We start from the raw sequence: 14,530 nt of genomic DNA, 5'->3' as shown, positions 1-14,530 counted from the left end.
GCTAAAATACTCAATAAGATCCTAACAAACAGAATCCAACAACATATCAAAAAAATTATACACCATGACCAAGTCGGATTTATCCCAGGGTCTCAAGGCTGGTTCAATATACGTAAATCTATAAATGTAATTCAACACATAAACAAACTTAAAAATAAAGACCATATGATTCTTTCAATTGATGCAGAAAAAGCTTTTGATAATATCCAGCATCCGTTCATGATCAGAGCACTTAAGAAAATTGGTATAGAAGGGACATTTCTTAAACTAATAGAGGCCATCTACAGCAAACCCACAGCCAATATCGTATTGAATGGAGTTAAATTGAAATCATTTCCACTTAGATCAGGAACCAGGCAAGGTTGCCCATTGTCTCCATTGCTCTTTAACATTGTAATGGAAGTTTTAGCCATTGCAATTAGGGAAGAAAAGGCGATCAAGGGTATCCACATAGGGTCAAAAGAGATCAAACTTTCACTCTTCGCAGATGATATGATCGTATATTTGGAAAACACTAGAGATTCTAATACAAAACTTTTAGAAGTGATCAAGGAATACAGCAATGTCTCAGGCTACAAAATCAAAACCCATAAATCTGTAGCCTTTATATATACCAACAATAATGAAGCCAAACAGTCAAGGACTCTATTCCTTTCACAGTAGTGCCAAAGAAGATGAAATATTTGGGAGTATACCTAACAAAGGATGTGAATGATCTTTACAAAGAGAACTATGAAACTCTAAGAAAGGAAATAGCCGAAGATGTTAACAGATCGAAAAACATACCATGCTCATGGCTGGGAAGAATCAACATTGTTAAAATGTCCATACTACCCAAAGCAATATATAATTTTAATGCAATTCCTATTAAAGCTCCATTGTCATACTTTGAAGATCTTGAAAAAATAATACTTCGTTTTATATGGAATCAGAAAAAACCTCGAATAGCCAAAACATTACTGAGCAATAAAAACAAAGCAGGAGGAATCACGCTACCAGACCTGAGACTGTACTATAAATCCATAGTGATCAAAACAGCATGGTACTGGCACAAAAGCAGAGAAGTAGATGTCTGGAACAGAATAGAGAACCAAGAGATGGATCCAGCTACTTACCATTATTTGATCTTTGACAAGCCAATTAAAAACATTCAGTGGGGAAAAGATTCCCTATTTCACAAATGGTGCTGGGTGAACTGGCTGGCAACCTGTAGAAGATTGAAACTGGACCCACAACTTTCACCATTAACTAAGATAGACTCTCACTGGATAAAAGATTTAAACTTAAGACATGAAACTATAAAAATACTTGAAGAAAGTGCAGGGAAAACTCTTGAAGGAATCGGCCTGGGTGAATATTTTATGAGGACGACTCCCCAGGCAATTGAAGCAGTATCAAAAATACACTACTGGGACCTTACTGCACAGTCAAGAACACAGTAAGTAAAGTAAGCAGACAGCCCTCAGAATGGGAGAAAATATTTGCATGTTATACCTCCCAAAAAGGTTTAATAACCAGAATCCACAGAGAACTCAAACATATTAGCAAGAAAAGAACAAGTGATCCCATCTCATGGTGGGCAAGGGAGTTGAAGAGAAACTTCTCTAAAGAAGATAGACACACGATCTACAAACACATGAAAAAAAGCTCATCATCCTTAATCATCAGAGAAATGCAAATCAAAACTACTCTGAGATATCACCTAACCCCAGTAAGATTAGCCCACATAACAAAATCCCAAAACCAGAAATGTTGGCGTGGATGTGGAGGAAAGGGCACACTTCTACACTGCTGGTGGGAATGCCCACTAATACGTCCCTTCTGGAAGGATGTTTGCAGAATACTTAGAGACCTAAAAATAGACCTGCCATTCGATCCTATAATTCCTTTACTAGGTTTATACCCAGAAGACCAAAAATCACAATATAACAAAGACATCTGTACCAGAATGTTTATTGCAGCCCAATTCATAATTGCTAAGTCACGGAAGAAGCCCAAGTGCCCATCGACCCACGAATGGACTAGCAAATTGTGGTACATGTATACCATGGAATACTATGCAGCCTTAAAGAAAGATGGAGACTTTACCTCTTTCATTATATGTATAGAGCTGGAACATATTCTTAGCAAAGTATCTCAGGAATGGAAGAAAAAGTATCCAATGTACTCAGCCCTACTATGAAGCTAAATTATAGCTTTCACATGAAGACTATAACCCAACTATAGCACAAGACTATGGGGAAAGGGCCAAGGAAGGAGAAGGGAGCGGGGAGGTTTCGGTGGAGAGAGGGTAATGGGTGGGGCCACATCTATGGTGCATCTTAGAATGGGTACAGGCGATTGCACTAATGTACACAGCTATGATTTAACAATAAAAAAAAAAAGATGTGGGCGGTGCCTATGGCTCAGTGAGCAGGGCGCTGGCCCCATATGCCGAGGGTGGTGGGTTCAAACTCAGCCCCGGCCAAACTGCAACAAAAAAATAGCTGGGCGTTGTGGCGGACGCCTGTAGTCCCAGCTACTCGGGAGGCTGAGGCAGGAGAATCGCCTAAGCCCAGGAGTTGGAGGTTGCTGTGAGCTGTGTGACGCCACAGCACTCCACTGAGGGCAATAAAGTGAAACTCTGTCTCTACACACACACAAAAAAAAAAAAAAAAAAAAAAAAAGATGTAAAAAAAAAATGGCTACCTGTCATTGATACATATTAGAGGTGCTCCGCATAATTCCTCTGAGCTAAGTGGCTCAGACGCAGATAAAAACAGAAGGCTTGGGTTAGGTAGGCAGAAGACAGAGTTATCATGTCTCAGCAATATAATAGAAATAATAATCCTTTAAGAGTCCAAAATCCTGGATTGTACTTCTTATTCTATTCCTTATTATGTGATACGGGACTATTAACTTTGCCTCAGTTATAACTTATGCTTATCTTATGAAGTTCCTCAGACGGTGGAAACAGATATAAAATTTGTTCTTGCCAAAGCAGTGCTAATATGTGCTTTGTATTTTTCCTCTATATCTAGCAAAGACATGGAAAAATAAATATGTAAATTATCTCTCTACCTTTTCTCTCTCTGTGTATATACATATAAGTTTACTTATACATGGAACAATATATATATTAAATACACATATGGTATATAGGTATTTATAGGTGGAGTCTCAGTATATCACCCAAGCTGGTCTTGACTCCTGGCCTCAAGCAATCCTCCCACTGCCCGAATAGCAGAGACTATAGGCAAGAGACACCATACCCAACAAAGTACATAAAATCGTATGCCAAGTCTTAGTGAACATTCTTTCTAAACCATATGTTTAAAACTTTGCTAAAATTGGGTGGCGCCTGTGGCTTAAAGGAGTAGGGCACCGGCCCCATATGCCGGAGGTGGCAGGTTCAAACCCAGCCCCGGCCAAAAACTGCAAAAAAAAAAAAAACTTTGCTAAAATTCTATCTAGTATTAACATCAGTATAACTAGTCTGTAATGTCTGAAATTGTCCCTTTCAAAAAGTAGTATCTTTGTTTCTCTCTATTTTTTAGGCATGGTTCGTATCCATACAGTGTCTTCTCAAAAATTACAAACACCAATGATCTAAAACAAAACGGGTAGATATCCTTTTTCAGGATGGGGAGGTAATTCACGTGGATCTTGAGGTCTGAGTTATTCAAAGTCCACAGTTGAATATCTATAGTTGTATAGGCATTCCACAGCAAAATGCAGCTTATGGGTTATATTTACTAAGTTATGATATATTCAGTTGTGTTTAGAAGATTTAAAAAAGACTCAACACCCCAAAATCTAATTGTATTGGGTTCTTCAGCAGCTGCGTCTGTGTGCTGCTGCCCTCTAATGGGCAGCATGATAATTGTAAAGGACCACATTTGCCACTTGAACCTAACTTGTTCATATAAAGATGTTTGAGAAGATAGCAGCAATGAGAGGGAATTTAGGTTAGGACTCATTGTACGCCACATATTCTTAGAAACAACTGTTCTTGTGACTCCAAACGCTTTTCAACTGGTCCCTTGAAGATTACTGAGCTCATTAAAAACCACAGCCCAATTTTGTTGTCCAATCTCCTCCTTGTTGAAATAAGGAAATAAATTCCTTTCCAACAATACAAAGCAGCCAAATTTTCATCTTTGATTCCACAGAAATTCAAATACAAAGTAATAACAGAGATTTAGACAAATGATACACATAAACCATCTGGTCTGGAAACATGGGTCCCCCAGTCCCCTTTAACGGCTATATGAAAATATGCCTAGGGCTTACAGAAAACAAGGCTAAGAATGCACTTCAATTATCTAAAGAGCAAAGCAAAACAAAACAAAAAACCCAAATTCCACTGGAATTCAAAGTAGGCAAAAGCCATATCGAGAAATTTTTTTCTACATGTTGGTTTCAGCACTAAATGACCAATCAGTGGGATCTTGTTAGAGGTCACCAAGTTTCCCAAATTAACTCAAGTACAACAGAACCTCTGTAAGTTGCTCACCCTAAGGGACCACAGTGGACGCAGTCAACATAAGGAACTAGGTCTACAGTGCAGACAAGTACATGTACTTTTTTGTACAGCTTTTATTAGAGAATACGATCATGTCTCAATTAACTGTAAAATTTTTCAGTAACTGGGCAGCGCCTATGGCTCAGTGAGTTAGGACGCCATCCCCATATACTGAGGGTGGCAGGTTCAAACCCAGCCCCGGCTGAACTGCAACAAAAAATAGCCAGGCATTGTGGCGGGCACCTGTAGTCCCAGCTACTCGGGAGGCTGAGGCAAGAGAATTGCCTAAACCCAGGAGTTGGAGGTTGTTGTGAGCTGTGATGCCACAGCACTCCACCGAGGGTGATAAAGTGAGACTCTGTTTCTAAAAAAAAAAAAATTTTTTTTTTTTTTTTCAGTAATTGTAGGATGTACCTACAATTCAGACCAGTCCCTCACATTAAAAAAATCTTCTGCAACATGTGATAAAAAATAGGATGTTAGGCCTAATCCAACACGTCGTAATAATGAAACACGAAAAAAGAAAGTATACTAAAGGAAATACAATACAACTAAGGGACAAAGCTGACACCTTCTGCCTCTTGGTGTACAGTGTACTCAACAGGTCAAGTTATAGAGGATAAACTGATACGTGTGTCACAGTCCGAGTGATCCAGATACAGCTTACAGAGGTGGTTAATACACAGAGGTCAGTCTTCCCCTGAGCACATGTGGTGCACGTCTGGTCTCTGAAAATTAGGTTAACTTAAGGAGGTGGTCAATGAAGGGAGGTGGGTAACTACGGAGGTTGTACTGCATTTAAAATTATTTAAGGTGCACCAATTATACCTAGAACTATGTGGGACTGCAAGTTTCACAAATTCTTTCAAATATAGTTGACGATAATACTATCACTGTAGTTAAATCATTAAACATGGGCAAATTATAACTGGACTCTTAAGAGTTGCCTGGCTGTATATATGGCATTGATAAAATGAAAAATCCTCAATTTTCCAACTTCACAGGCCTTTCAATGATCACCTTGAATGCATCATCCTTAATACAAATAAACTTGGAGGATGACTTTAATATCCAATATGCTAGTTGTTCTAGTCCAAGGCACTATTGACATTTTGGGCTTGATAATTCTTTGTTTGGGGTAAAGGGTGAATGTTTTGTGTATTGTAAGATGTTTAGAAGTATCCCTTGCCTCAATCTATTAGATGACAGTAGCACACTCACTCCAACTGTAATAATCAAATATGTCTCCAGACCAACTTCATTGAGGTGAGGGATTGTCTCTGTTGAGAACTATTGCTCTAATTCATAACTTCAGTTGGAGATTTCCTATTCTAAGGCAAGTATTCCTGTCACAAGTACTCCTGCCCAAATAGTGACTATCAAAGTGTCCTATACTTTCACTCACCTGCTGAAATAAATATTAAAATCACAATTACCACAAAACTATTAGAATGGCTAAAACAAAAACAAAAACACCAGCAACTGACAACATCAGTGTTGTTGAAGATGTGGAGCAAATGAAACTCAGATATATTACTGGTGGGTATGCAAATGCACAACTATATATAAAACTGTATCACCATAATCTTGACTGATAAGTAAATAAAGAAATCAGACAGAATGTGGGAAGGACTTTGATTTGAAATCTATGCTTTGTGGGAAGGGAGGGGAGAGGCCAGGTGGAAGGAGGGTTATTGGGAGACCTCATCTATGGTGCATATTGCAAGGGTACATGTCAAATCTATTAAGAGTACAGTATAAATGTCTTAACACAACAATTAAGTAAGTGAGGTAAAGGCTATGTTAACCAGTTTGATGTCAGCATTCCAAATTGTATATAAAATCAGCACATTGCACCCCATAAATGCATTAATGCACACAGTTACGATTTAAAAAAAACTGTTAAGAGAAAAAATGTTTATACATGAATATTAATAAAAATTGTAAAATTAAAAAAGAAATCTATGCTTTGGGTTAGGGGCTTCATGTCATAATCACAATATTTTACTTCCTTCCTACAATAAAAAAATTGCTTTATTCACAGTTGGCATCAGTATAAATTATTTCAAATTAAAATGAAGGCATATACAATTAATTTATACAGTACACTTTTGAAAGGTTTAAGTCCAAGTTGTAGCTGTGTCTGTCACCCAGGAAGTGTGCTATGTACTTATGAATGCATCTGTGGGGTGGGAGCTTACCCAATCCTTCCTTTTCATCTCCCTACTTGAATTTAATTGAATTTTTCTCTTATGTGACCATGTAGTTGTTAATCTACTAGTTTCCATTTAGTATTGAGTACATGTGACACTTGTACTTTTTCCATTCTTGTCATCAGTGTAGATTAAATTTGTCTGGTAGAGGCTGGATGCAGTGGCTCACACCTGTAATCCTGGTACTCTGGGAGAACGAGGCAGGAGGATTGCTTGAGTTCAGGAGCATTGAGCAAGAGTGAGATCACCCCCCACACCATCTCTACATTTTAGTAGAGAAAAACTAGCCTGGTACGGTGGTGCGCATGTATAGTCCCAGCTACTTGGGAGGCTGAGGCAGGAGGATCATTTGAGTCCAAGAGTTTCTGGTTGCTGTGAGTTATGATTATGCCACAGTACTCTACCCAGGACAACAGAGTGAGACTCTGTCTTAAAAAAAAAAAAAAAAAAAAAAAATTTGCCTGGTAGTGAAATTAAGTTTTGCAGAATTGTAAAGGCTATTGATCTTATATGTTTTTGAACGGCTATTCCTATTTTTGAGCTTTTTTCCTCCATTAGGATTTTAACATCTGTTTGGTACAATGCTGGGCAATAAAACATCCATATGGCACAATTTGAAATCTCATCTTCTGTTACAGGAAAATCTAGGTACTCTAATTTTCCCCTTTAACTTTTAAATACAACTGTCAGACAAAGCTGGGCATCGTGGGGTACTTGTAGTTCCAGCTACTTAGAAGGAGGCTGAGGCAGGAAGATCACTTAAGCCCGGAAGTTCAAGGGTGTAGTGGACTATGACAGCACCTGTGAATAGCCATTGCACTCCAGCCTGAGCAACATAGTGAAAGCCCACTTCTAATATAAAAAACAAAAACTGCCAGATGAATTACATAGTCCAGCAAATATTTATGTAATGTTGCAGATGCAAGACAAATTAGAAAAATTACACTATGCAATTAATTGGATTAACTGATGTCTTAATGACCTTGTGTCTTGGCCTATCTTCATGTTCTCATTTCATGGGCAGTCAGTGGTCCTTTGCAAGTGTATATCAAGAAATACAAGGAGAGGACAGCTAAGTAGCTAAATGTCCTCTCATGCAGACAATGAAGATTCAGAAAGCCAAAGTGGACAGACCACTGCATTATCAACAGAGCATGGCAAGAAAAGCTGTACCAATGCGTTGCTAATAATCTTCATGGTATAAACCTTGGTTTTTTGAGCCCTTATTGTGGCTCAAAAAACAATGTTTTTTTTTTTTTTTTCCTGAGACAAAGTCTCACTCTGTTGCTGGGGATAGAGTGCTAGCTCACAGCAACCTCAAATTCCTGGTTCAAGTGATCTTCCTCTCTCAGCCTACCAAGGAGCTAGGACTACAGGCGTGTGCCACAGCAGCCAGCTAATTTTTCTATTCTTAGTAGAGACTGGGTCTTGCTCTTGCTCAGGCTGGTCTCAAACTCCAGAGCTCAAGCAATCTTCCCATCTCAGCCTTCCAGAGTGCTAGGATTATAGGCGTGAGCCATCGTGCTGGGACTACATAATTTATTTTTAAATTCATTTCCTTCTCTTTCATTCCACCTACCTATTCTGGCAAAGTCACCAAATGCTTTTCTTAATCATGCAGGAAGCTCCAGAAAGCTAAAAAAACAGCTAAATTAGTTACAATGAATCCTACTCACATTCCTGAAACCTCACTAAAAAAATGATATAAAGGAATGGTAAGAAGAAACTAGAAATCTAAGGTATATTTTTGAAATACTTCAAAGCTACCAGACTTCAGTGCAATAAAATATTTATAAATATCTGAACAGAATCACCAAGTCTCAGTTCTAACCCAATAATAAGGAAACAGTCAAATTATATAGTTGATTCTTACCAAAAGAAAAATTTTTAAATGTGATTTTTTTTTTTTTTAAAAGGTGACTAATTGGGTGATGCCTGTGGTTCAAAGGAGTAGGGCACTGGCCCCATATGCCGGAGGTGGTGGGTTCAAACCCAGCTCCGGCCAAAACCCGCAAAAAAAAAAAAAAAAGTGACTAGTTAAAAATAGAACCATGTGGATTATTTTCCTTGCATTGACACCAACCCTCCTCTAATTTCCTGCATGACCCAAGAAAATAACTTTATCATCATGTTCAGCCTTTTAATTTTGTAAAGTGTTTACAGTGTAGGGATCATCACAGACTCCAGAATCTTAGAAGGAATCTCAGAAAGTTTGATGACAATCCACCGGGATATCTCAAAATTCTTAGTCATCATGTTTGTGTGTCCCCTTCTGAAGGGTATTAGGAGAATTATGTTTATAGAAAATGCCTGGTAATTACATTGTTAAGGGATGGAATGTATTAAATTAACTGGAATCTAATTGATGGTGAAACAGAAGCCCAATAAGGCTCAAGAATGTAGAATACATTTGAAAGGCTCATACTGCTGGGTCATACAGTCTCTTACATAGTAACACAGCACCTCACGACAATCACTTTAAACACGTCATTTTAAAAAGAAGTAGATTGTGTTTTACATTCACCTTTTAGAATGTATAATTACTAGGTATTCATTTTATTGCAGTTTTCAGTTCGGTGATGGCTTAGTATAAACTATGAATCATAAACTTTAAGTTCTAGGATGTCAAGGAAGAAACTGTTTATTAAAGCAGGTTGGCAGTGTCCCTTGCATACACTGAGCACTCGGTCATGTAATAGAAACTTGTGTCAAAACCCCAACTCTGGTCACTTACTGGCTATAAAATTTTACAGTTCTGGAATAGTCTTACAGAGACCTAAGAAATAAATTTTCACATATCAAAGGGATCAGTCCTGTTTGCCTGATTTTATTAAACCGATTCCCACTTGACATTTTGCTAACGTTTGAAGTCCATCAATAAATCATTCCCACTAAGGCAAGAAAAAACTTTCTAATCTCCAGTTTTCTCACTTAACCCCTGCTCACAGAACATTTCCAAAGTCAAATGAGAAAGTACCACATATAGGGTATGTGGGTGTCCATAAAATTCATATGCAATATTTATCATTATTATTGCAATAGGTCAACAGAAATTCTCACGTGGTCATGCTGTACACTATTTCTATACTGCTATTATATGTGGCAAAGATCACCACAGAACACGAGTATTTCTTCTAACAGAATTCTTTTTAAGTGTCAGCATAGTAATCAAGAAATACATTTATTATATTGGGCATATTTATAAACGTGTTGTTGGTCAATAAATGCAAGAAATAGATCCTGGGATGCAAATTGCCAGGAAAATAATTTATTTATACCTTTGCTAAACTAATATGTTATGATTTTAAAATGTGATATATTTAGGGATAAGAAGGAGAGATGACCAGCACTCATTAACCAAAAACCATTTTTCCACATGCACATAATCTCCCAGTCATCATGCTTTTCTACCTGGTACAGAAATAGTTATTTCATACTTTATCACATCCCACTCCTTTTCACTTATTGCATTCTCTCTATCCATGGAATATTTTCACCCTTATGTTTCTGTGGTCACCTGTCAATATGCTTCCTCTCAGCTTTTCACTATCTCTTCAAAACAACATTAAGTCCAACCTTCCTGACCTTGCTGACAATAACTGTACCAAACTGAAGCAGAATACGTTAGTCAACTCCATCGGAGGTGGTGCTGGTCTCCAGTGAGTCTAAACTTTGTCTCATAAGGAGATTCAAATGAAAATCACAACGAGAGTGAATAATTAAAAAATTGTGATGGTTTTTCATAATACAGTGATAGGAAAATGACAAACTGAACAATTATGACTAAGATGCTTTCATAATACTGTGATTGACAGGAGAATTATTTTGAAAAATAGGATTTAGTCTGACATACAGTATCAACTATAGTATCTTATAATTTATAATTCAGACCAAAAAGATTAGCATTAGAAAGAGGAAGCTTCTTAGTTTTGCAAATAAAACACTTTATTAATACTGTACTTTTAAAATTAATGACTGTCTAAATAAATACACTTACATTTTTGAATAGTTGTTCAGCAAGTTCTCTGATGTGCCTTATCATCTTCAACGGGTTATTTTCTTCCACTTTAATTCTCTCTACTTCAAAGGCTACCAACTTGGAGAAAGAATCAAATAGCAAAACATCAACTCCAAAATGCATCAAATTTAAAAACTCTGTGTAATATATAATTTTCAAACCAAAAATATCTAAAATATACACTATTTTTAAAACAAAATATTTTAGGTTTTTAGTTTCACCTCTATTCTGGGATTTCAGTGTCAATCAAATCAGTGAGATTGTCTGTTGGTCCCTCCCCGATGATTTAGGGCCTTATTTATTCTTGGGAAGAGTCATTTCTGGAACTCAAGAGAGACTCTGTCATTCCACAGGCCTCATTCAGAGAAAGTGCTCACTCAGAGAAATTCAGCAAGTCAGAAAGCTCCACACACTCCTTAACTCAGAAAACATGAACCACATGTTCACATCAGGCTGCTCAGACTCTAGTCCTGGCTCTGCTGATTGTGATCTAGGACAGGAGAACTGTATGAATGTATGTACTCAGTGTGGAGTAAAGAAGGATGACAGGAAAAAAAAATACTTGTGGAAGGGCAAATAAATTGATAATGAAAAGAAAAAGTTTAAAGTAAGATTCTCACTTCTAGGAACTAATAGATTTATAGCCGCAGACAGAGATATCAAACTACGGCTTTACCTATTCTAGGTCAGCATTCAGAACAATTTTTTAGTTGTGATGAAGCTGTGAGAGGGAGGTAGTGAGGGAGATTTGGATAGGAAAGAGAGACAGTATATAAACCAACGTTACCATTCGTAAAACTTCAAAGATTAACAAAATGTGGGAGCTAGGAAGGACATTGGAGAGCATCTAATTTAATCCCATGAAACATTATGTTATCAATTACTTAGTTTAGAATCTAAAGGCTGACATGTTAGTCTAATCAATCATATTAAATGTTAGCTATAGTCAATGACCAATAACGGAATAGAAATATTTGTCAACCTCAGGATAACATGTCCTAAATCTACATATGCTTAGTGTTATTAACTTAAAGCATTTGGTATAGTACTTCATACTCAGAACTAAAACATGTGCCTCTTCTTTAATTCTTAACAATGAATACTTAAATATCTTTAAAGAGTAAAAGATCCTTCTCCTCTAAACCAAGGATACTTAAGACTTTGATTCTTATCTTCTCTTTATAAAATAACCAGCAGCAAAATATGACCACTATTAATTACTATTGTCCATTATTTTGGGTGCCAGGAGCATTTTTCTCTTACAGACTTCAATGAACTTTTAGATTTTTAGTTCCAATATAGTGCTCTTTTAGAAATTGAAATGGGAATAATATTCATTGTTCTATCAGAATAGGCTGCTGTGAATATACAGTTAAATGATAAATGGAAACATGATTTTGAAAAAGAGGAAGCACAGACAGTCATGGGAGCTCATGCCTATAATCCAAGCACTCTGGGAGGCCAAGGTGGGTGGATTGCCTGAGCTCTGGAGTCTGAGACCAGCCTGAGCAAAAGCGAGACGCTATGTCTACTAAAAATAGAAAAACTGTCCAGGCATCATAGCGGTGCCTATAGTCCCAGCTAGTTGGGAGGCTGAGGCAAGAGGACTGCTTGAGCCCAAAAGTTTGAGGTTGCTGTGAGTGAAGATGATGCAATGGGATTCTACCCAGGGCAATAGAGTGAGACTCAGTCTCAAAAAAAAAAAAAAAAAAAAAAAAGAAAGAAAGAAAGCACAATAAATGCAAAATAGCAGTCTTACTTTGATTCACGTCAGTCCTACTTCTCCCCTCTAATTTATTTGTTTTTTTTTTTTTTAATTTTTAACTCTGTAAAACAGGAGGCATATTGCTTCCTTTTGCATGACCAATTCCTTAAAGATAGAGACTAAATCTGTCTTCTATATATTTAATATCTCTTTGAGGAGCCAGAGAAAGGTTGATTGCCAATTAGTAAGAATGCCATGAAAATAAACTATGGCTCTATGACACTAATAGATTAAACATAACTTCAGTTTGAAGTCATATTTATACATTAAAATTAGACCTTTCTCCTTATAAAACTAATAAAAGAATCACTGTATTATTGCTTTTAAAAATAGTTCTATTTATACAATCCCTGTTAAATTTTCAAAAAGATTTTAATCAACTATTCAAAATACAGTTGTTCAAAAATTGTATGTACTTCCAAGGCATCTTATACTTAATATTTTTTTCTAATTTTTCTTTTTTTGACCTGGGACTACAGGAACCCTCTACCAATGCCTGGCTAGTCTTTTGGTTTTAGTAGATACAGCTGTTTTGAACTCCTGAGCTCAAGCAATCTACCTGACTCAGCCTCCCAGAATGCTAGAATTACAGGCATAAGCCACTATACCCGGCTAATTTTTCTAATCTACATTACAAATATGAAGATGTGTAAGTATAATAAAAAATAATATTTAGATTATTTTATACTTACTTTATAATATATTTCAATGTATCTATGAAATGTTTCAAATTACTATATATTCAAATATTACTTCTATATTTTTAACTATTTGTCTATTTATATCTATAAATAATGAACTCATTTATAAGAACTATACCTCATCAAAGAGATCGCAAGATCTATAAGGAGGACCTCTTTCTGAAACAAAACCTGCAAATGCCATTCCACTGAGTACTTTAGTAAGGAAATCATTCTCGACCAAACCGCGCTGCCCCAAGAAAGCTGTCTGTAAAGAAAGAAAATGTGAAATAATAGTTTATCACTTGGTAACTGACAAATGGTCAAAACAAAAATATAATAAAAATATCAAAGCCTGTGTATAAATGCTTTCATGTATAAATGTATGTTATCATAAAACACATTTCTCTCAAAAAGTTTTTTGTCTGATCTGAGATACTGCATGTATTGAAAAGAACAGAAATCAATCTGTATGTATGTCAAAAGGAGAAACCAGAAATTAACACTAAACTTTAAGAGAAAAAAACAACTTAAAAGTTAACATGAGGAAAACATTAGGTCACTTCCAGAGTATTATTAAGAATTATCATGTAACTACACAAAGCAGAGATTTTAAATAATCACATTTAATAATTAGAGTCAAAATATATGGCTAGAAAAAGACAGCTGAGTAGTTTTATTAAATTAGAGTCTACTTTTTGGACAGATATAATACAGTACTATATCTTACTTTATGAAAATGTATTACTGGCTCTGCATGAATTCTTATAAGTTGTAGGCATGATCTATATCCTTGAAAAAGTTGTGCAAATAATCTGAGGAAAACTGCTCTCACTTCTTTATCCTGAAAATATAAGAAAAAGCATATTAGGTAATTTAACTTCTCAAAAACACATGAAATACCAAGTCAAAAAGGAGGAAAGTAAAAAGTTGGCAAGAACAAGTCTGTGCTTTCCACATGGAAGCCTCCTTTGTGGCAGCCCTGCGTGGTGGGCTTCTGGTCTACTGCATTGTGTTGGGCAGCTTAGACTGTTCTTTAATTAAACTGAATAAAACTTCCCTCTAGTATACTGAATTTTCTTTTCTTTTTTTTTTTTTTGAGACAGAGTCTCACTATGTTGCCCTAGGTAGAGTGCCACGGCGTCACAGCTCACAGCAACCTCAAACTCTTGGGCTTAAGCAATTCTCTTGCCTCAGTCTCCCAAGTAGCTGGTACTATAGGCACCTGCCACAACGCAGGGCTATTTTTTGGTTGTAGTTGCCATTGTTGTTTGGTGGGCCCAGGCTGGGGGTTCAAACCTGCCAGCTCCGCTATGTGTGGCTGGCACTCTACCTGCTGAGCTACAGGCA

General features: G+C 36.7%; 1 protein-coding gene across 5 annotated transcripts in view; it reads right to left on the bottom strand.

The window, feature by feature from the left end:
• The window catches only part of SBF2 (SET binding factor 2), a 471,093-nt gene that overhangs the window by 187,657 nt on the left and 268,906 nt on the right, over positions 1-14,530 (bottom strand). For all 5 annotated transcript variants that reach the window (XM_053560079.1, XM_053560081.1, XM_053560083.1 and 2 more), the window contains 3 exons: positions 13,911-14,024; positions 13,320-13,448; positions 10,715-10,813 (listed from right to left, as the gene is read on the bottom strand). In XM_053560079.1, the coding sequence (XP_053416054.1) occupies positions 10,715-10,813; positions 13,320-13,448; positions 13,911-14,024 (342 nt within the window). The remainder of the gene's footprint in view (positions 1-10,714; positions 10,814-13,319; positions 13,449-13,910; positions 14,025-14,530) is intronic.

The sequence above is a fragment of the Nycticebus coucang genome, chromosome 14 (genome assembly GCF_027406575.1).
Source record: "Nycticebus coucang isolate mNycCou1 chromosome 14, mNycCou1.pri, whole genome shotgun sequence".
In the NCBI taxonomy this organism is placed as follows: Eukaryota; Metazoa; Chordata; class Mammalia; order Primates; family Lorisidae; genus Nycticebus; species Nycticebus coucang.
This window is presented reverse-complemented; position numbering and strand designations above follow the sequence as displayed.